The 25,044-nt window shown below is 30.4% G+C and overlaps 1 protein-coding gene across 1 annotated transcript; it reads right to left on the bottom strand.

The window, feature by feature from the left end:
* Positions 1 to 332: 332 nt before the first annotated feature.
* On the bottom strand, positions 333 to 25,044 carry LOC121392793 (deleted in malignant brain tumors 1 protein-like). The gene is given in 32 exon segments (XM_041523868.1): positions 333 to 513; positions 1,250 to 1,347; positions 1,349 to 1,368; positions 1,691 to 1,822; positions 2,460 to 2,603; positions 2,651 to 2,746; positions 3,167 to 3,241; positions 3,303 to 3,428; positions 3,621 to 3,641; positions 3,644 to 3,724; positions 3,771 to 3,900; positions 4,014 to 4,159; positions 4,219 to 4,377; positions 6,363 to 6,611; positions 7,012 to 7,179; positions 7,226 to 7,387; positions 7,452 to 7,619; positions 7,683 to 7,824; positions 7,956 to 8,122; positions 8,169 to 8,330; positions 8,432 to 8,586; positions 8,642 to 8,807; positions 9,121 to 9,282; positions 10,070 to 10,231; positions 10,309 to 10,464; positions 10,522 to 10,686; positions 11,241 to 11,408; positions 11,455 to 11,616; positions 19,208 to 19,282; positions 20,069 to 20,236; positions 23,545 to 23,765; positions 24,878 to 25,044. Coding segments are annotated over 32 exon segments (4,554 nt in total).

Genomic DNA, 25,044 nt, shown 5'->3' with positions numbered 1-25,044 from the left:
ACAATTCTGAAAACTATATGAAATTATCTACAGTTTTTACAGACTATTATATACGATACTTAAGACTTGCCTTATGCAGGATTATTTGAATAAACAAAAAAAATTTTTATATGTAATTGAAAACAGACAGGTTGTGTTCTTTCAACACCATTTTAAATAACAACTGTGTTAAAAATATATCAAAGCAACAAAAATACATCTATGTATAAAATATATCATCAAATAAAGGGAGGGATACAAATCATTGCACAAATGATATAACTAACATAACTATAAACCACAACAATATAGTAAAGTATACACAAGAAATAAAGGTGCGGTATGTATGTTCCTTAATCATTATAAAGATTAGCGTAACTTGGAGGAGGAGGACGTCTCAGTGTCTCTTCTTCCATATTTGTGTCTTGATCTGGATAGACAGTGTTATCTGCAGGTGATGGGAGAGGATTTGAAGCTGGGAACTGCTGCAGATAAGAGGGTGGTGGTTCCTTGGATATGAAGGTAGTGGGTTTTCTGCCAAAGGATATGATCTCATAGTGCAGATCTCAGTTCAATTAGTTGAGTATTTGGAAGTTCTATGTTTGCAACTTTTGCACAATAGAAATAGACAGCACAAATTTGATGCCACAACTACCACAGTAATTAACAAACAAAAAACCCCCTATAACAAGCCCAATAATTGTTCCAATACTGATTGATGTTGTTGCTATAGCAATAAGAGATAATAAAATAATCACTATAATTATAGTCAACGATTATAGTTACATAAGTTAATCAATATCTCATGATTTACTGATAATTCACTTACTTGAAGGAACAAACAATATTGATATTAAATAGCATGCAGGATTATTTTTATCACAACTATTAAAAAAAATTTGCACTTCTTGACAGTAATTTTAAACAAGTAATTCATCATTAATGTACAAAGTTGTTAAACAAATATTATGTAAAAATATATACATAGAAAGAGGTAACTCAGCATGCGACCAAGTTTTCATGTTAAATACTATTAGAGCCTCAACTATATACATGTAATCAAGCAGTGTACAAATATTATACGATATTAGATTATAATTATGTATATTTAAGTCTATTATAATTTTTATATCAATTAATAATTATTATACACTTATTATTTTCTTATAGTATAAATGCTAAAATGAATACAAATAACAACTGACATGTAATGGTTGATTCATCAAGACAAACAACACCAGCATCATCACTATGATAACAATTATGATACCCAATAATGTTTTGAGGACAAGAGAAGATGGATGTTTCATTACCAGTACATCGAACATTATCTAATAATATTGAACCATTTCCCTGACCAAAGTAGGCCACTTCTTTTTGCAATAGCACCTGAAACATGAAGTAAGACATTATTAATTTGTCTAAGATAATTATTTGTAAACAAGTTGATGTCAATTTAACTATTGCAAGTATATAAATTGTATGTGTATTGATTGATGAGCACTTTATAAACCAGTAATTTAGTTTTTATTATTTACTTCAAGCACTAAAACTATCGATTCATTGATCATGATATGTAACATTTTTTTAATTTTAAGCAATACTTCCAGCAAATACTAACAAATTAAGACTTCACTCTAGTTTCCTATAACATAATCAACACAAACTATCTTATGATGTTATATTTTAATTAATTATAAAAAATTCTTACCAGAAGTAGAATAGTTCAACATTCTACATACAACTTTAGCATCATTATTATCCCAGTAATCATCACATACTGTACCCCACTGATTATTAGCACACACTTCTACACGACCTGATGTACTATTAGGACCACCAACTAGACGACAACATCACCATAAGTACAAATGCTGTGTATTAAATAAAATAAATTAAAATTACTATTATTGTATACAATAAATTGAATATATGTTTAAAATATATATTTCATAGTTATACTGACATTCAAAACAAACACTCCAGCATCCTTATAATGATAACAATAACGTGACAAAATAAGGGAATGAGAACAGGTGAAAAATGGATGTTTCATTGCCAATACAAACGAACATATTCTAGTAATATTAAACACTACCCTGACAAAGTAAGCACTACCTCTAGCAATAGCACCAGAAGTAAAGTATAATTACATAATATATGAAAGTATATATTTTACCATAACTAGAATAGTTCAACATTCTACATACAACTTTAGCAATCATTATTATCCCAACTATCATCACATACTGTACCCCATTACACATGATTATTAGCACACACTTCTACACGACCAGATGTACTATTAGGACACCACCAACTATACGAACATCACCATAAGTACAAATTGCTGTATAATATAATTACAACATAATTAAATAGTTTTAATAATAATAAATTCATTGTGAACTAATAGATACGTTCTAAAAAACAACTTAATAATATCTTCACTTTAAGACAAACAACTCCAGCATCCTCACTATGACTACAATCATGGTATCCAATACTGTTATGAGAACAAGAGAAGATGGACACTTCATTACCAGTACATTGAACCTCATCTAATAATATTGAGCCCCTCCCCTGACCAAAGTAAGCATAACCTTTAGCAATAGCACCTGAAGTAAAGTACAATTACATAATATATGGAGTATATATACTTGCCATAACTAGGATAGTTTCAACATTCTACATACAACTTTAGCATCATTATCATCCCAGTAATCATCACACACTGTACCACCCCACTGATTATTAGCACACACTTCTACACGACCAAAACATCTTGAGGCTACCTGGCCTGCTTGCTATGTGTGCCAGGTGGAAAAACAAATCCATAATAATATACATGAAGTGTTATATATTCTTACTAGAAGTAGGATAGTTCAACATACGACACACAACGTTTGCAACATCTTTATCAGGGTAATAATCACACATAGTACCCATTGGCCATTAACACACACTTCTACACGACCAGATGTGCTATTAGAACCATTAACTAGACGATATCACCATAAGTACAAATTCCTGTGTTGTAAATAGAAGTACTAATATTGTATAAAATAATTTAATAATGTTTATATCATGTTAACCTTTAAGACAAATAACTCCAGCATCATCACTGTGATCACAATATATGACACTATCCTGTACGAGAACAAGAGAAAAATTGATGCTTCATTACCACTACATTGAACATAATCTAATAATATTGAGCCATTTCCCTGACCAAAGTAAGCACTACCTCTAGCAATAGCACCTAAAAGATAACAAAATGAAAACAATTACATAATATATAAAGTATATATACTTACCAGAACTAGAATAGTTCAACATTCTACATACAACTTTAGCATCATTACTATCCCAGTAATTATCACATACTGTACCCCAATGATTATTAGCACACACTTCTACACGACCAGATGTGCTATTAGGACCACCAACTAGACGAAAACATCACCATTAATACAACTTCCTGTGTAATATAATATTTTATGACATAAATAAAATAGTTTATTATAATTATTAATAACTAATAAATATATGCTATAAAGTAATTAATAATACATTACTTTCTAGACAATCAACTCCAGCATCATCACTATGATGACAATTATATGACCCAACACTGTTACGAGTACAAGAGAAGATGGATGCTCATTACCAGTACATTCAATATTATCTAATAATATTGAGCCACTCCCCTGACCATAGTAAGCACTACCTCTAGCAATAGCACCTGAAGTAAAATACAATTACATAATATATGGAATATATATACTTACCAGAACTAGGATAGTTTAACATTCTACATACAACTTTAGCATCATTATTATCCCAGTAATCATCACATACTGTACCCCAATGATTATTAGTACACACTTCTACACGACCAATGTGGTATTTGAACACCAACTAGACGAACATCACCATTAGTACAACTTCCTGTATAAAGATATCAAAAATAAATCAGATATTTTTAATTTAAGCAATGAACCTGTTTTACTTTCAGAACAGTTCACACCTACATCTTTACTATGATCACAATTATGACTACCTATTCCTCTATGAGAACATTGTAGTAATGTTAACTCAGATCCAGAGTCAACAAGAATATCCAGCCATATTGGACCAGTCCCTTGTCCAAAATAGGCACTGTCATAATACGCATAAGCTGATGAATAAAAAATCATAAATTAAATTAAATGAACTCATTTTATTGGTAGATTTTACCTGATGAATATCCTAGTAGTTGTCGACATACAACTCTAGCATCACTACTGTCAAAGCCATTGTCACATACAGTACCCCATGTATTGTTAACACATATTTCTACTCTTCCTTGATATGTATAGGTACTACCTACCAGTCTAACAACACCAGTAGTACAACCTAATGAAGATACAATAAACATCTTTTCATGCACACATAGTCTTTGTATTAAATTTAAAATTATTAAGTTTTTATATTAAACTTAGAGAGTTCCTACTGAAGCAACCATTCCAACTAGTATATTCCCAACCCGAGTTATATCACTGAGTTAAATGTCAAAAAAAACAAAACATAACGAGAGAATATATATGATTTTATGACATAAAGCCCTAAGATGTCATACTAGTCTAACTATATGACTGTTAATATAATAAAATGGTTTTTAACATTATACATTAACAAGGAGGGCAATTTGTTCTTTGAAGCTATCAAAATGTTATAATAATTACCTTTGACTAAGTTAGTGATACCAGCAGGTGATGGATTATTTATCTACTGAAAGAAAGCTTCATCAAATTTGGTGCTAAGCCTAGTGAATATTGACAATAGGACTGCTGTAGTTTGTTGTTACTGTAACCTTGGCTGTTAATGATGCAACAGGAAGTTTAAATAAGAAATTGTTACTGAAATAAGAACTGAATATATAAGCATATTCTTGTCATTTTTAAGTTGTTTAAATTAATTCCTTTTCATTAAACAGCTCCAAACTTTCCCTTAAAGTTTAATTTAAATCACTTCATTAATATTTCAATAAAAGTTTATATCAAGTGTTTTCTGACATGTTATAAGTTTATTATTTTACTAAATAGATAGTCCTCTAGTTTATACTTAGTATCTATTTCAGCAACCATTTCCCACTAGTATTCCAAACCTGAGTTATAACATTGAGTTAGATATCAAAAAAACACAACTTAAACAGAGAATATTACAATTTAATGACATAAAGCCCCGGTAGTATCACACTAGTCTTGGGTGAACTTAACACTTCAAACTATTTGTAATAAAGAGTTTACAGAGATTAACTCTATTAACTGGAATAGACTGTTTATAAGTTTATATGCATGAACTCTTTAAACACTATAATTTAAAAATGATGTCAACATTATGCATTAACAAGGAATCAACAGGACAATTTTTTTCAAAGCTCTCAAAATTTTATGGTTGTTACTTTTGAGACATTAAAACTGAAATGTTATTTTACTTAGGGTGTTTAATACATAATGTAGTCATAGTGATGATGCTGGAGTTGTTTGTTAGTTAGCAGAGAAATGCCATACTTTAATGTAAATATATACAATTAGGTTCCAAGGTTTAGAATCTAGAGATTAGGATATTAATTTCACATTTAAAGTATGTCTTTTTTTATTGGCTACTCAGACAGTGAATTAAATATTGTATGTTGTCCATTATCATGATCACTGAGTAGGTTATATAAATATGTCAAAAGAAAATGTCAAATTAATTCTATAATTTAATTTTGAACATAAATAACTGTCTATAGTATTACTAATTGTATAGTCTTTCTTTATAAGTAATCAACACTTACCACATATAGGATCAGTTGAGTATACAAATAAAATTGATAGAAGTAACAAAGCAGACAGATTCCACTCTTTGGCCATCTTCAAGTAACCAGTTTATTTTAAAATAAATCAAAGTAAGCAAAAAGCTGTTTCTTGAAACTACCTTGAGACTGAAGTGATCTGTATTAATATTAACATTAACTGTGCTGAGACCACGTGGTATACAGATGGTTATCTCGCGCAACTCATCGCCCACGCAATAGATGTATGTAATTATGTAGTCAATAATGTCAAGTCCTCTTCTGCATATACGTGTTTATAGCACGTGCCTATCTTAAAGTGTCTTAAACGACACTAGAACGGACATCCAATTTAATTAACAGAGGTAGATCAGAAGTTACTAAATATAATCAACATTAAAACTATACCACAACAATATATAGTAGGACACATATATATAAAAATAAAGATCTACTGTATTATTTTCTCAGTTATTATAAAGATCAGCATAGCTTGGAGGAGGATGAACCCTCAGTGTCTTTGGTTCCATATTAATCTCCTGATCTAAATAGACAGTGTTACTTGAAGGAGTTACAAGGTATGCAGCTGGTGGTTGCTCTGAATATGAAGGTGGTGGTTGCTCTGAATATGAAGGTGGTGGTTGCTCTGAATATGAAGGTGGTGGTTGCTGTGGATATGAAGGTGGTGGTTGCTGTGCTAAAGGATGTGATGCTGTATTGGGTTGAATGGTTCCAGCAGATCTGAGCTCAATTTGTTGCCTATATGAGGTTTGGATACGACTCTTGTGATGTTTTTTAATAACAACAGCAGCTATACAACAAATTATTACCACTATAGTTATAAAAATAAAACCACCTACAACACCGCCAACAACTGGGTCCAATTATCGTTGATGCTGCTAATGAAAACACAGACAGTTAATTATCATAATTATGTAAGTAATAAATAAAACACATTTTCAATAAAATGACACGAATGACTAATATCAGTTCAATACAAACAAGATAATAGAGATGGCAATTGTATTATCCTTACATAATAGCACAGGTGGCAATAACAACAAAAAAATGTGTTAGTAGGTGATAATTAAAACATGTAAACCAAAAATATATTAGTTTTCATGAATACCATGACAACAAAATATTAGCTATTATCATTAGTTATAAAAATATAACTGACATTTAATAAACATGTTACTCAATGTATTTACCTTCAAGACAAACAACTCCAGCATCATCACTATGACTACAATTATGTGACCCAATATAGTTATGAGAACAAGAGAAGATTGACACTTCATTACCAGTACAGTGAACATTATCTAATAATATTGAGCCACTTCCCTGACCAAAGTAAGCATTTCCTCTAGTAATAGCACCTGAAATAAAATATAATTACATAATATATGGAGTATATATACTTACCAGAACTAGGATAGTTCAACATTCTACATACAACTTTAGCATCATTATTATCCCAGTAATCATCACATACTGTACCCCACTGATTATTAGCACACACTTCTACACGACCAGATGTACTATTAGGACCACCAACTAGACGAACATCACCATAAGTACAAATTCCTTTAAATTATAGAATAAACAGATTACATGTTATGAAATATAACATATTTTGTATTATACTGACTTTCAAGACAAACAACTCCAGCATCATCACTATGGCTACAATCATGTGACCCAATACTGTTATGATAACAAGAGAAGATGGATTCTTCATTACCAGTACATTGAACATTGTCTAATAATATTGAGCCACTCCCCTGACCAAAGTAAGCACTACCTCTAGCAATAGTACCTGAAATATGAAATATAAAGTAATGACAAACAATTACATAATATATGGAGTATATATACTTACGATAACTAGAATAGTTCAACATTCTACATACAACTTTAGCATTATTATTATCCCAGTAATCATCACATACTGTACCCCACTGATTATTAGCACACACTTCTACACGACCAGATGTTCTATTAGGACCACCAACTAGACGACAACATCACCATAAGTATCCCATATATGATATTCTATAACATAAAGTATTAGTTAATATTCTATAACATAAAGTATTATAATCATTAATGGCTAACAAACACATGTCATAAAGTATGTATCAATTAATTCACCTTTAAGACAAACAACTCCAGCATCATCTCTATGACTACAATCATGTGACCCAATACTGTTATGAGAGCAAGAGAAGATGGAGACTTCATTACCAGTACATTGAACATTATCTAATAATATAGAGCCACTCCCCTGACCAAAGTAAGCATTACCTCTAGCAATAGCAACTGAAATAAAGTACAATTACATAATATATGGAGTATATATACTTACCAGAACTAGAATATTTCAACATTCTACATACAACTTTAGCATCATTATTATCCCAGTAATCATCACATACTGTACCCCATTGATTATTAGCACACACCTCTACACGACCAGATGTACTATTAGGACCACCAACTAGACGAACATCACCATAAGTACAAATTGCTGTATAATATAATTACAACATAAATTAAGTAGTTTTATTAATAATAAATTCATTGTGAACTAACAAATACATGTTATAAAGTATTTAATAATATATTCACTTTCAAAACAAACAACTCCAGCATCATCACTATGACTACAATCATGTGACCCAATATAGTTATGAGAACAAGCGAAGATGAAGTATTCATTACCAGTACATTGAACATTATCTAATAATATTGAGCCACTCCCCTGACCAAAGTAAGCATTACCTCTAGCAATAGCACCTGAAGTAAAATATAATTACATAATATATGGAGTATATATACTTACCATAACTAGAATAGTTCAACATTCTACATACAACTTTAGCATCATTATTATCCCAGTAATCATCACATACTGTACCCCACTGATTATTAGCACACACTTCTACACGACCAGATGTACTATTAGGACCACCAACTAGACGAACATCACCATAAGTACAAATTGCTGTATAATATAATTACAACATAAATTAAGTAGTTTTATTAATAATAAATTCATTGTGAACTAACAAATACATGTTATAAAGTATTTAATAATATATTCACCTTCAAAACAAACAACTCCTGCATCATCACTATGACTACAATCATGTGACCCAATATAGTTATGAGAACATGAGAAGATGAAGAATTCATTACCAGTGCATTGAACATTATCTAATAATACTGAGCCATTCCCTGACCAAAGTAAGCATTACCTCTAGCAATAGCACTGAAATAAAGTACAATTACATAATATATGGAGTATATATATTTACCATAACTAGAATAGTTCAACATTCTACATACAACTTTAGCATCATTATTATCCCAGCTATCATCACATACTGTACCCCATTGATTATTAGCACACACTTCTACACGACCAGATGTACTATTAGGACCACCAACTAGACGAACATCACCATAAGTACAAATTGCTGTATAATATAATTACAACATAAATTAAGTAGTTTTATTAATAATAAATTCATGTGAACTAACAAATACATGTTATAAAGTATTTAATAATATATTCACTTTCAAAACAAACAACTCCAGCATCATCACTATGACTACAATCATGTGACCCAATATAGTTATGAGAACAAGCGAAGATGAAGTATTCATTACCAGTACATTGAACATTATCTAATAATATTGAGCCACTCCCCTGACCAAAGTAGCATTACCTCTAGCAATAGCACCTGAAGTAAAATATAATTACATAATATATGGAGTATATATACTTACCATAACTAGAATAGTTCAACATTCTACATACAACTTTAGCATCATTATTATCCCAGTAATCATCACATACTGTACCCCACTGATTATTAGCACACACTTCTACACGACCAGATGTACTATTAGGACCACCAACTAGACGAACATCACCATAAGTACAAATTGCTGTATAATATAATTACAACATAAATTAAGTAGTTTATTAATAATAAATTCATTGTGAACTAACAAATACATGTTATAAAGTATTTAATAATATATTCACCTTCAAAACAAACAACTCCTGCATCATCACTATGACTACAATCATGTGACCCAATATAGTTATGAGAACATGAGAAGATGAAGAATTCATTACCAGTGCATTGAACATTATCTAATAATACTGAGCCATTCCCGACCAAAGTAAGCATTACCTCTAGCAATAGCACCTGAAATAAAATATAATTACATAATATATGGAGTATATATACTTACCAGAACTAGGATAGTTCAACATTCTACATACAACTTTAGCATCATTATTATCCCAGTAATCATCACATACTGTACCCCACTGATTATTAGCACACACTTCTACACGACCAGATGTACTATTAGGACCACCAACTAGACGAACATCACCATAAGTACAAATTCCTTTAAATTATAGAATAAACAGATTACATGTTATGAAATATAACATATTTTGTATTATACTGACTTTCAAGACAAACAAACTCCAGCATCATCACTATGGCTACAATCATGTGACCCAATACTGTTATGATAACAAGAGAAGATGGATTCTTCATTACCAGTACATTGAACATTGTCTAATAATATTGAGCCACTCCCCTGACCAAAGTAAGCACTACCTCTAGCAATAGTACCTGAAATATAAAGTAATGACAAAACAATTACATAATATATGGAGTATATATACTTACGATAACTAGAATAGTTCAACATTCTACATACAACTTTAGCATTATTATTATCCCAGTAATCATCACATACTGTACCCCACGGATTATTAGCACACACTTCTACACGACCAGATGTTCTATTAGGACCACCAACTAGACGAACATCACCATAAGTACATATGTATTCTATAACATAAAGTATTAGTTTATTATAATCATTAATGGCTAACAAACACATGTCATAAAGTATGTATCAATTAATTCACCTTTAAGACAAACAACTCCAGCATCATCTCTATGACTACAATCATGTGACCCAATACTGTTATGAGAGCAAGAGAAGATGGAGACTTCATTACCAGTACATTGAACATTATCTAATAATATAGAGCCACTCCCTGACCAAAGTAAGCATTACCTCTAGCAATAGCAACTGAAATAAAGTACAATTACATAATATATGGAGTATATATACTTACCAGAACTAGAATATTTCAACATTCTACATACAACTTTAGCATCATTATTATCCCAGTAATCATCACATACTGTACCCCATTGATTATTAGCACACACTTCTACACGACCAGATGTACTATTAGGACCACCAACTAGACGAACATCACCATAAGTACAAATTGCTGTATAATATAATTACAATATAATTAAATAGTTTTAATAATAGTAAATTCATTGTGAACTAATAGATACGTTCTAAAAACAACTTAATAATATCTCACCTTTATGACAAACAACTCCAGCATCATCACTATGACTACAATCATGGTATCCAATACTGTTATGAGAACAAGAGAAGATGGACACTTCATTACCAGTACATTGAACATTATCTAGTATTACTGAGCCATTCCCCTGACCATAGTAAGCACTACCTCTAGCAATAGCATCTGAAGTAAAGTACAATTACATAATATATGGAGTATATATACTTACCAGAACTAGGATAGTTCAACATTCTACATACAACTTTAGCATCATTATTATCCCAGCTATCATCACATACTGTACCCCACTGACTATGAGCACATACTTCTACACGACCAGATGTACTATTAGGACCACCAATTAGACGAATATCACCATTAGTACAACTTCCTGTATAAAGACATAAAAATAAATCAGAAAATATCTTTAATTTAAGCAATTAACCTGTTTTACTTCCATAACATCTCACACTCACATCTTCACGATGAACACAATTATGACTACCTATTCCTCTATGAGAACATTGTAGTAATGTTAACTCAGACCCAGAGCAACTAAGATCATCTAGCCATATTGGACCAGTCCCTTGTCCAAAATAGGCATAGTGATAATATTTATAAGCTGATGAATAAATAAATCATATAAACTAAATAAACTCATTTGATTAGTAGATATTACCTGATGAATATCCTAGTTGATGACATACAACTCTAGCATCACTACTGTCAAAGAAATCATCACATACAGTACCCATGTATTGTTAACACATATTTCTACTCTTCCTTGATATGTATAGGTACTACCTACCAGTCTAACAACACCAGTAGAACAACCTAATGAAGATATAATAAAAACATCTTTTAATGCACATTGAACACTTAGTTCAGTTATAATCACATACTAATGTATAGTCTATTATAGATTGTAGTAGAAAATGACAAAGTACAAAATATGTACTTGACATCACTATAAGTTAATCTTAGAAGTAAACTAATCAAATTATCAGCCTCTAAAATTCTATTAAGTATATAAACTTTAATGTCAATATAATTACATGTATTATAAAACTGAAATATCTATTAGATTGTACTCAATGTGGTAAACTTGAGTAAATGTTCTATGATGGTACAATCCATAATGTTGCCATTACAAACATATGGTTATGCATTGGGTCTAATAAAAGTAAAATAGCAACGCTCAAAAAGGAATAGAAAATAATCCTTTACAAAAAACAGCTTCTCAATAAACAATAAAGTTTATAGTCCAACTCTTATAATGTCTTCTAATACTGATCTATTATTATTAATGATACAATTTAACAGATATTGTCTCATAGATTGTATCTCTTACTCAATAGACAATATAATAATTGGATTATATGACTACGTAACATTGCATTGCAGGAAATACCAGTAATGACACTAACACACATCAAAGTACTTATAATGAAAATACATGAAGTTTATCTTTAAATATTCCTTTAGTATTACATCACTAATGATATAAGATATAAACAGTAATTTTGGTACGGATTCAATTGATACACTATTGATATCAATACCCATTTTAAGATATAATATAAGAAACTTAGAATTACTAATATTAACTGATTAAAGTCAATTTTGAATATGGCTCCTATGTATTATCATAATTTACACTATTAACATAATTATATGTATGCATGTATATATATATATATATATATATATATATATATATATATATATATATGACATAAAGCCCCAGGGGTCATATACTATATAGACTATTAACATGGTGTTAACATTATACACTTAAATAAGAAAATCAACAATAGTATTATATAGTGTTTCTTAAAATGTCATGATTATTATTTTAAACTCAAAATTAAAGTATAGAATGTATTAAATTTTCCTATCTTGTTTATTATTAGCAGCTTATCTAACTATGTCAAAAGGAATATCAAAATTTAATATTTCAACTCAATTATGATGCCCAGTGGTCAGTAGGTTATGTTAATAAAGAAATTATATTTAAAATTAATTATTTTATGTAACTGTAGAGATTGATATGTAATACTTACCACATGTAGGATCAGTTGAATAAATAAACAAAATTACTAGAAGTAAGAAAGTAGACAGCTTCCACTCTTTGGCCATTTACAAGTAATCACTGTTTTAAAATATTATCAAATCAAACAAAAAAAACTGCTTCTTAGCTCCACTTCAAGACTGAAATGAATGTGTTTTATGTTGCTACTATAAATAACAAAATACATCATCATTCTTTTACTAGAATTAAGGAAGTAGTGACTAATTAATTAAGGAAACTAGATAATAAAGTTTATTTACAAATAGTTTCGCGTTGTTACTATAAATAGCAAATTACATCATAACTATTTTAGTCGAATTAAGGAAGTAGTGACTAATTAATTAAGGAAACCAGATAAATTTCTAAAGACTTTTGATAATTAAAACGAGTACAAAATATAAAATAATTAATTGTAGTAATATACGAAACATTACATTGCAGGGCAGGAAATGTCTTCTAATACTGATCTATTTATTAAAGATACTATTTAACAGATATTGTATCTTTTACTCATAGACAATATAGTAACAGCTTCCACTCTGGCCATTTACAAGCAATGACTTTGTTTTAAAATATATCAATGAATAATCGATTTTAATGTATAATAGATTTCATTAATTAAAGGCAATGAATACACTTAGTGTCAGGTTATTGATAAGTGACTTTCGCGGGGTTAGAATAGTTAAATATATTATTACTATTTTCATTATTGTTGTTATTATTGTTATTAAAGGATGGTCTGCTTTGAGATAAAGGCACATAAGACTACGAACAATAATAATAATAATAATAATAGTAATAATAATTAATACATTTTATTTAACTATTCAAACCCGCGAAAGTCACTTATCAATAACCTGACGCTAAGTGTATTCATTGCCTTTAATTAATGAAAATCGATTATTCATTATCAAGATGGCGACTTTTGCACTGTTAGATACTGTTGTTGTGATTTTTGATTCTATGGATAATGTAACACCTGCCGATAGTTCAAGAACGAAAATGATCAATTCTTAGTACTTTTACGGATGCATTTCTTTGTACGATTTGTATAACATATAATAATAATAGTGATTAAAGTAGGGAAGGTTTATAGCTTTGTAAAAATGTCAATTATTATTGTAGAAATAAATCCATCCGTATAATTGTAGTAATTGACTTCATCTTTAATTTTCAAAAGTTTCAGCTCTCTAGGTTCTTTAATATTATTATTTGATGTCTCCAAAAGCATTGCAGATATTAAGGAATCAAACTACATTTCTGCAAAGTACTAGGGTTTAAAAAATTTTTTTAAAGCATGATCAATTATTAGAACAAGTATCTTTACATGATTGCATCAAAAAAAGCTGAAAAAAAATTTCAGATATTTTTACCTTAATAATTAAAACGAGTACAATATATAATATAACAAAACATTAATTGTAGTAATATAGCAATGATGTTTAATATATTCAGATGCAGTAACATGTTTTTCAATTATCAAAGAGTTCATTATAACTTGGTGGAGGTGGTATCATCAATGTGTTTACCTCTCTGGTTTGATTTGGCTGGAGATCTAGTAGTCTGTAATTCAACTTGTTGGGTATTAACATTTTGTCTTTTGTGATATTTTCTACTAACAACAACAGTTATACGGCAAATTAAAGTCACAATAATTATTAACAAAATAGAACCAATTGTACCACCAACAACTGCTCCAGTTATGTTTGATGCTAGAAACAATATATAATCATAATTGAATCATAATACTCCAAGAAAGGATATCAATCAAGACATGTATGTAGTTTAATAGCTAATATCATAATATATCATACTTTATGTTCTAGTATTGACTTACAGGCAGTGGTAGGAGGAGCAGGAGTATCACCACGACATGTAGTTCTTAATGTTGATACTGATGACAAACTATTGGATTACCTACAAGTAATATAGCCTTAATATTAGTAGTAAGTTAATACTATATTTGTTGTATTATACTTGAACATATAATATTACAATAATAATTTTTTGAATTAATAAAAATGTTCCTTCATGACATTTAATTTTAAAACAAATTATCTGGATTATATTGAGGCAAGCAATTTAGCCATAAAATTATGCAAACCATTTTAATTTTAATAAATAACTCTAAATTTATTAAATTTCAACATAATCAACCAAATATTAATACATGAAAGTGATAATAGATATGTATAGATATTAATGATTATAACCTCCTTAATAAAATAATCAAAATGTCCTTAAAAATTGAACTGTACAGTAATAATGATGATAATACATAATACAAATATAACCTCATCATAAACTTACTACATTGGAGAGTGACATCTTCAGAATGGTTACATCCTCGATAAAAATTATTAGGACAACTCTGACATGAACCCAAACAGGAGAAACTATTACTACAAGCTAAGTTACTCATCCAAATATGTTGAGAAGAGTTACCAGATCTAAATAAAACGGAATACAATGATAATATAGTCTGTTTTACTATATAGACATACAAGGCAAGATGATTATAACTTGTATAGTTAGAATATCCTAATTGTTTACAGAGTACAAGAGCATCATTAGCATCAAATCCATCATCACATATTGTACCCCATTGTCCATTACAGTAAACCTCTACACGTCCTTCATTAGAGTATACTCCTCCTTGAAGACGTATCATACCAGGGAAAGGATTACTGTCCCAGATCCTTGTGGTATCTAAATTATAATAAATATAAATGTTATAGTATATTTATAATTAAACTAACAGCAGTACACAGTAGCATCATAAGAGTTAGAACTACATCCACTATATATGTATGTAGAGTAGGAACACTGTAAGATAGTGAGGTAGTTGTGTTAGGACAGTTAACACGATTTAGCCTCATGAATTATAGTCAGTGCCATAGCTACAAAGATTTGTTGAAAGGGCTTTATCTTATTTAATACAACCTTACCTTACTGCTCCAGCTCTAGAGTAACTTAATGCTCCAGTATATCCTAACTGATGACAGATGACATCAGCTTCATATTGATTGTAGTAGGAGTCATCACAGATATTACCCCATTGTCCATTAATATAGATCTGTACTATACCATAGTAATAAGAGGATGAGGTGACTCCATTACGATAGAGACGTACAACACCATTACCAGATGGTGTAGAACAGGTTGACACTGTGTTTGTATTGGATGACCCAGAAGATATTGTTGCTATAAAAAAATGTAAAAAATTTTTTTGCCAAAGATAATTAGGTGACATCTAACATAAGATCAACAGTTAGATATAACAAATTTATAATCTTTCTTTAACAGAGACATTTTGACAGTAGTATAAAAAAGTAATAAATATTTAAATAAAACAATGAAAAATACAAAGTCAACTTACTACAAGCAACAGTGACATCTTCAGAATGAGTACAGCTGGTCACACTAGAAGTAGGACAAGAATTACTTGTCCCAAAACAACTATCATTTGAACTACTACTCATGTATATTGACCATATAGGTTGACTGGATGATCCAGGTCTAAATATATTGCATAAGATACATGTAAGTATGTCAGTCTCACTATTACTTACAGTGTCAAATGATCAAAGAATGTATATCCAGTATAACCTAATTGTTTACAGATAGTATTAGCATCAGTAGAACTAAATCCATCATCACATATTGTTCCCCACTGTCCATTACAGTAGACCTCAACACGTCCTTCATTAGAAAAATTCCTCCTTGAAGCCGTATCATACCAGGGTAAGGATTACTGTTCCAGATCCTAGTAGTATCTATATAAGTAATAATAACATACAAGATGTACTATACTGTCAAACTCACAGCAGTATACAGTAGCATCATAATAGTTAGAACTACATCCACTATATATGTATGTAGAGTGGGAACATTGTAAGATAGTGAGGTAGTTGTTGTTTAGGACAGTTGACACGATTTAGTTTCATTGACTTATAGTCAGTACCATAGCTACAAAGATTTTATGAAAGAGCTTTATCTTATTTAATATAACCTTACCTTACCAATCCAGCTCTAGAGTGACTAGAGGCTCCAGTATATCCTAACTGATGACAAATGACATCAGCTTCAGTAGAACTGTAGTAGATGTCATCACAGATATTACCCCATGCACCATTGATATAGATTTGTACTATACCATAGTAATAGGAGGTTGAGGTGACTCCATTACGATAGAGACGTACACACCACCATTACCAGAAGGAAAGGTTTTAGTAACTGAAGAACAGGTTGACATAGTGTTTGTATTGGATGACCCAGAAAATGTTGTTGCTATAAAAAAATCAAAAAATATTTTTGCAAAGATAATTAGGTGACAATCTAACATAAGATCAACAGTTAGATATAATAAATTTATAATCTTTCTTTAACAGAGACATTTTGACAGTAGTATAAAAAAGTAATAAATATAAAAATAAAAACAGTAAAAAATACAAAGTCAACTTACTACAAGCAACAGTGACATCTTCAGAATGAGTACAGCTGGTCACACTAGAAGTAGGACAAGAATTACTAGTCCCAAAACAACTATCATTTGAACTACTACTCATGTATGTAGACCATATAGGTTGACCAGATGATCCAGGCCTGTGTGAAAATATAATTAATATGCACATTTAAAAGTCTCCTACTTACAGTGTTAAATGATCATATCTACTGTATCCAGTATATCCTAATTGTTTACAGATAGTATTAGCATCAGTAGAACTAAATCCATTATCACATATTGTTCCCCACTGTCCATTACAATAGACCTCAATACGTCCTTCATTAGAAAAAATTACCTCCCTGGAGACGTATCATACCAGAGTAAGGATTACTGTTCCAGATCCTAGTAGTATCTATATAAGTAATAATAACATACAAGATGTACTATACTGTCAAACTCACAGCAGTATACAGTAGCATCATAATAGTTAGAACTACATCCACTATATATGTATGTAGAGTAGGAACACTGTAAGATAGTGAGGTAGTTGTTGTTAGTACAGTTGACACGATTTAGAATCATTGATTTATAGTCAGTACCATAGCTATGACATTAATGGTAAAAGGAAAGAGCTTAAGTACAGTAACTAACCTCAATAATCCAGCTCTAGAGTAACTTGATGCTCCAGTATATCCTAACTGATGACAGATGACATCAGCTTCATATTGATTATAGTAGGAGTCATCACAGATATTACCCCACTGTCCATTAATATAGATTTGTACAATACCATAGTAATAAGAGGATGAGGTATACCCATTAGCATAGAGACGTACAATACCATTAATGACACCTAAAATATATGTTTATTTATAAAACATACGATCATACTTACTTGCAAGACAAACAACTCCAGCATCATCACTATGACTACAATCATGTGACCCAATACTGTTATAAGAACAAGAGAAGATGGACCACTTCATTACCAGTACATTGAACATTATCTAATAATATTGAGCCATTTCCCTGACCAAAGTAAGCACTACCTCTAGCAATAGCACCTGAAGTAAAGTACAATTATATAATATATGGAGTATATATACTACCAGAACTAGAATAGTTTCAACATTCTACATACAACTTTAGCATCATTATTATCCCAGTAATCATCACATACTGTACCCATTGATTATTAGCACACACTTCTACACGACCAGATGTACTATTAGGACCACCAACTAGACGAACATCACCATAAGTACAAATTGCTGTATAATATAATTACAACATAATTAAATAGTTTTAATAATAATAAATTCATTGTGAACTAATAGATACGTTCTAAAAAACAACTTAATAATATCTTCACCTTTAAGACAAACAACTCCAGCATCCTCACTATGACTACAATCATGGTATCCAATACGTTATGAGAACAAGAGAAGATGGAGGCTTCATTACCAGTACATTGAACCTCATCTAATAATATTGAGCCACTCCCCTGACCAAAGTAAGCATCACTTCTAGCAATAGCACCTGAAATAAATAAAGTGCAATTACATAATATATGGAGTATATATATTTACCATAACTAGAATAGTCAAACATTCTACATACAACTTTAGCATCATTATTATCCCAGCTATCATCACATACTGTACCCCATGTGTTGTTAACACACACTTCTACACGACCAGATGTACTATTAGGACACCAACTAGACGATATCACCATAGTACAATTTGCTGTATAATATAATTACAACATAAATTAAATAGTTTTAATTAAAGTAAATTCATTGTGAACTAATAAATACATGTTATAAAGTATTTAATAATGTATTCACCTTAAGACAAACAACTCCAGCATCATCACTATGACTACAATCATGTGACCCAATATAGTTATGAGAACAAGAGAAGATGGACACTTCATTACCAATACATTGAAACATTATCTAATAATATTGAGCCATTCCCTGACCAAAGTAAGCACTTCCTCTAGCAATAGCACCTGAAGTAAAGTACAATTACATAATATATGGAGTATATATACTTACCAGAAATAGGATAGTTCAACATTCTACATACAACTTTAGCATCCATTATTATCCCAACTATCATCACATACTGTACCCCATTGATTATTAGCACACACTTCTACACGACCAGATGTACTATTAGGACCACCAACTAGACGAACATCACCATAAGTACAAATTGCTGTATAATATAATTACAACATAAATTAAGTAGTTTTAATAATAGTAAATTCATTGTGAACTAATAGATACGTTCTAAAAACAACTTAATATATCTTCACCTTTAAGACAAACAACTCCAGCATCCTCACTATGACTACAATCGTGGTATCCAATACCGTTATGAGAACAAGAGAAGATGGAGGCTTCATTACCAGTACATTGAACCTCATCTAATAATATTGAGCCACTCCCCTGACCAAAGTAAGCATCACTTCTAGCAATAGCACCTGAAATAAAGTACAATTACATAATATATGGAGTATATATACTTACCAGAACTAGAATAGTTTCAACATTCTACATACAACTTTAGCATCATTATTATCCAGTAATCATCACATACTGTACCCCATGTGTTGTTAACACACACTTCTACACGACCAGATGTACTATTAGGACCACCAACTAGACGAATATCACCATAGGTACAATTTGCTGTATAATATAATTACAACATAAATTAAATAGTTTAATTAAAGTAAATTCATTGTGAACTAATAAATACATGTTATAAAGTATTTAATAATATATTCACCTTTAAGACAAACAACTCCAGCATCATCACTATGACTACAATCATGTGACCCAATACTGTTATGAGAACAAGAGAAGATGGACACTTCATTACCAATACAGTGAACATTATCTAATAATATTGAGCCATTCCCTTGACCAAAGTAAGCATTACCTCTAGCAATAGCACCTGAATAAAGTACAATTACATAATATATGGAGTATATATACTTACGATAACTAGAATAGTTCAACATTCTACATACAAACTTTAGCATCATTATTATCCCAGTAATCATCACATACTGTACCCCATTGATTATTAGCACACACTTCTACACGACCAGATGTACTATTAGGACCACCAACTAGACGAACATCACCATAAGTACAAATTGCTGTATAAAGATATCAAGATAAATCAGAAAATATCTTTAATTTAAACAATGAACCTTTTTTACTTTCAGAACAGCTCACACTCACATCTTCACTATGACCACAATTATGACTACCTATTCCTCTATGAGAACATTGTAGTAATGTTAACTCAGACCCAGAGCAACTAAGATATCCAGCCATATTGGACCAGTCCCTTGTCCAAAATAAGCACTACTATAATATCTGTAAGCTGATGAATAAAAAGATTATAAATAAAATAAACTCATTTTATTAGTAGATATTACCTGATGAATATCCTAGTTGACGACATAAAACTCTAGCATCACTACTGCCAAAGTCCATCATCACACACAGTACCCCATGTATTGTTAACACATATTTCTACTCTTCCTTGATATGTATAGTTACTACCTACCAGTCTAACAACACCAGTAGTACAACCTAATGAGATAAACATATCTGAATATCTTTGTAATTGCATACATAATATAATTTTTGTGGAGTTAAAAACTAATGGTGTACATGATCTAGATATTTTGTTATGATAGCTGAAGTGTGGTTTGAATATAGTAACAGATGTTGTGCTCATGACTAATGCGTAGTATTATAATTATAAACTATTTTATTATAAATAGTCCAAACTTAGTAATTACTATATGACCGATATTATTTAATAGTTTAGGGTTTAGCAAAGATTCTTATATATGTAAATTAAATCTTTTGTCTGTGTTTAGTCCCATTTCATTATGATAGATCATATTGGTTATAGTCTCATGGTATGGGAAGTAGTATATATAGATAACATGATATAATAATATATTAGTAATTATGAGTGTGGGCATGTGTGTGCATGCGTATATACTTAGAAATTTTATGTTAATTATATGAAAGTGTATAGTATAAAGTTAGTGATGCATCAGAGGAATTATCTGCTTAAAGAAAAGCATGACATGTGAAAGTTTGATGCTTTGATATGTTAGTGTTACTGTAACCATAGATTTGATAACATTAACTATCAGATATATCACTTTTTTATTATTAGATAGACAACATGGTGTTAACTTTATACACTAAATAGTAGAACAAGGAAACAAAAATATAGCATAATTATTATAGCATTACTAAATTGTTTTAATATAAGAAAGAAAACACACACACACACAAACACACACACACACACACACACACATATATAATAGTAAATTTATGATTAGATTTAGTAAAACAATTAATAAAATATTAACAATTAATGTATTTTATAATACTATGTATAGAAACTAGTTATGTTATAGAAAATGACTATATATAGCTATGATAGAACAGTAAGATGGTATCACTAAACATATTTAAAATTATGACTAATAATATCAAGGTATTACTACATTATCTGTTGTTATATACTGATTAATGCAAGATATCTATAGCTACATAAGATAATCACATGATATACTCACCATAGGTAGAGTAACTCGATAGAAATTACAATAAGAAAGAAAGCAGATAGCTGCTGCACTTCAGCCATTTCACTCTGTTAGCAGACTGTAGCGGAAGAAAACGTCATACAACGTCTGACCTTAATATAGTAAATGTAGTTATAAATTACTGACCTTGTTAACGACAACAGCAGGATTAACTTAATAATCAAGTGACAGTGTGTCTTAGAAAAAGAGATCAAAATTATGGTCTAAGTTTCTAAGAGCATTGACATGCAGAGAGAAGAAAACACAAATAACAAAAAACAGATCTATATTTGTTAATTGTAGTGCCAAAGCAATAATGATTTTAAAAAAAATCAGCTGTAGTGTTTAAAGATGTTAGTGTAATATGGAGGAGTACAGTGTCTTTACATCCTTATAAGATCCTTATTATAATTAGTCCTTCCTCTATGTACAATATTTAAATTTCTTAAGCTGGATTATCAGCACTGTACCAACTTGTATATAAGAATATTATCATTCATAGTGTGTTTATATCTAAACTGTTGACATTTAATGTAATATACATTGGAAATAAACTGTGAAAATGTATATATCATAAAGATCACTAACAGTACTTAACTATAATCTCTAAAGTTTGAATTCAAATAAATTATTAGAAAAATGTTTTCTTTAATGTATATATGGTAATAACAAATCAAAATAACAAGACAAAAGTACTTTTTCAAAAAATAAAATGAACAAAAATTACAGGGTACAGTGGTAAACTAGTCTATGCACACAGTTATGAAAAACAAAAGTTCCAAGTAAATTACCTTCTATTGTTTGGTAACAACAGTGAAAGTATAAAAATGAACTTTCACAATAAATAAATCTCACAAAATCAATACTGATTTAATCAGTATTATCATAATCAGAATGTGAAGGTGGACCTCCTCCGACTCATAGACATTGTCATTATTAACTACTGGTCCACTCACCACTTCATACGTTTCCTCTGTACTGGCATCTGCTCCATGTGTCTCAGTATCAGAATTATTAGCAGTAGTTGTTGTTATAGGAGGAGCAACAATTGCTGGAACTTGTGGAGTTGGATTTGAAGTAGAATACAACATCAATTATAGATGTGTTATTTTCCCTTGATACTGCCACAGTTAAATTGTCAGTAACTGAAATGGAAGACTCACTTTGGGGTGGTGGGTTCTGAGTAGGAGTATCTTGAATTGTTACTGGCTCCTGGGAAACTGAAGAATCAATATCTTGTGTGGTAGTGGATCCATTTGACTGTAGGTTCATCTGCTGAGGTTGTTGTACATATAAAGGTTGCTGTGGGGTCATATATTGTTGTGGAAATTGTTGAGGTAGTACTTGACCTGGTACCATATATGTACTGGGGTATATCTGTTGTCTAGGTAAATATGCAACTTGTGAATATGGAGGAGGCATATACGTAGCAGGTTGACGATTCTTAAAAGCTACATTAGTAGGTGGTACATAGTAGTAAGGTGAAGGAATTGTGACCACCTTGTGTAGGAAGAGTAGTATATTGAACATATGGATTATAAATAGCTTGAGGTACCACATTAGGTAAAGTATTACCAGTATAATGTGGTGTTGTGTTTACAGTGGTACTGGTAAAGTATTTTGACCAGATGTTGATGTAGATTGTAAAGTGTCAGTATTTGAGGTTGTGTCCATTGGTTCAGAATTATGTAGCAAAGTATCTAACTCCATTTCATCATTTTGATCTTCATCTCTTGTACATGGTCTTCTCCTCTGATGTAGTTTAGCACATATACCAATACGTTTGTACCAACAGATAACAGAGGAGATTATAACTATGATAATAATAAGAATGACAACACCACCTAAAGTGCCTCCAACAATAGGACCAATAACTGTAGAATGTATGGAGTATTAGAAAAAATATATACCTCTTTCTTATTCTCACCTGATGATGAAGAAACTATATAGGAAAATATAAGTTAATAGTTTTAAGGTAAATAATTTAATTAAATCTTAATTGAATGTGTCATTATATACTTTATTTTATAATTTATATTACTCACAAAAGTAGTCCAGAACAAGTAGTCTTTATGTTATAACTTTTAGAATATGAACTGCTATAAACTATAGGAATAGAAAAAGACTGAGAGTGTCACAAAATTAATTAATGTAATGTATTATATTGAGAATAAATACTTCTAGGGAGCTAAGAACAAACATAACTCACTCAAGACAACATTATGTGGACCACATGTCATGCTAAGATTCTAATAAAATCACTTACTACATTCTACAGTGATATCTTCATTGTGTGAACAACTAGTCACTGAAGTTGATGGACAATAATTTCTAGTACCATAAATGTATCAGATGAAGAAGTAGACATATATGTATTCCAAATGGTTGATAATAATATCCAGATCTGTATTATGAAAAAAATAACACTTAGGTATAGTTAATCAGCTACTTTCTTGATAAGTCAAATAAGGAAGGAATAATTATTGTATTACTCACATATTGAGATGATCATAATTATAGTAATAGTTATATCCTAATTGTTTACAGATAGTTTGAGAATCAGTAGAACTAAATCCATCATCACATATTGTTCCCCATTGTCCATTACAATAGACCTCCACACGTCCTTGATTAGAATAATCACCTCCTTGAAGACGTATCAT

The sequence above is a fragment of the Gigantopelta aegis genome, unplaced genomic scaffold (genome assembly GCF_016097555.1).
Source record: "Gigantopelta aegis isolate Gae_Host unplaced genomic scaffold, Gae_host_genome ctg4514_pilon_pilon, whole genome shotgun sequence".
Taxonomy (NCBI): domain Eukaryota; kingdom Metazoa; phylum Mollusca; class Gastropoda; order Neomphalida; family Peltospiridae; genus Gigantopelta; species Gigantopelta aegis.
This window is presented reverse-complemented; position numbering and strand designations above follow the sequence as displayed.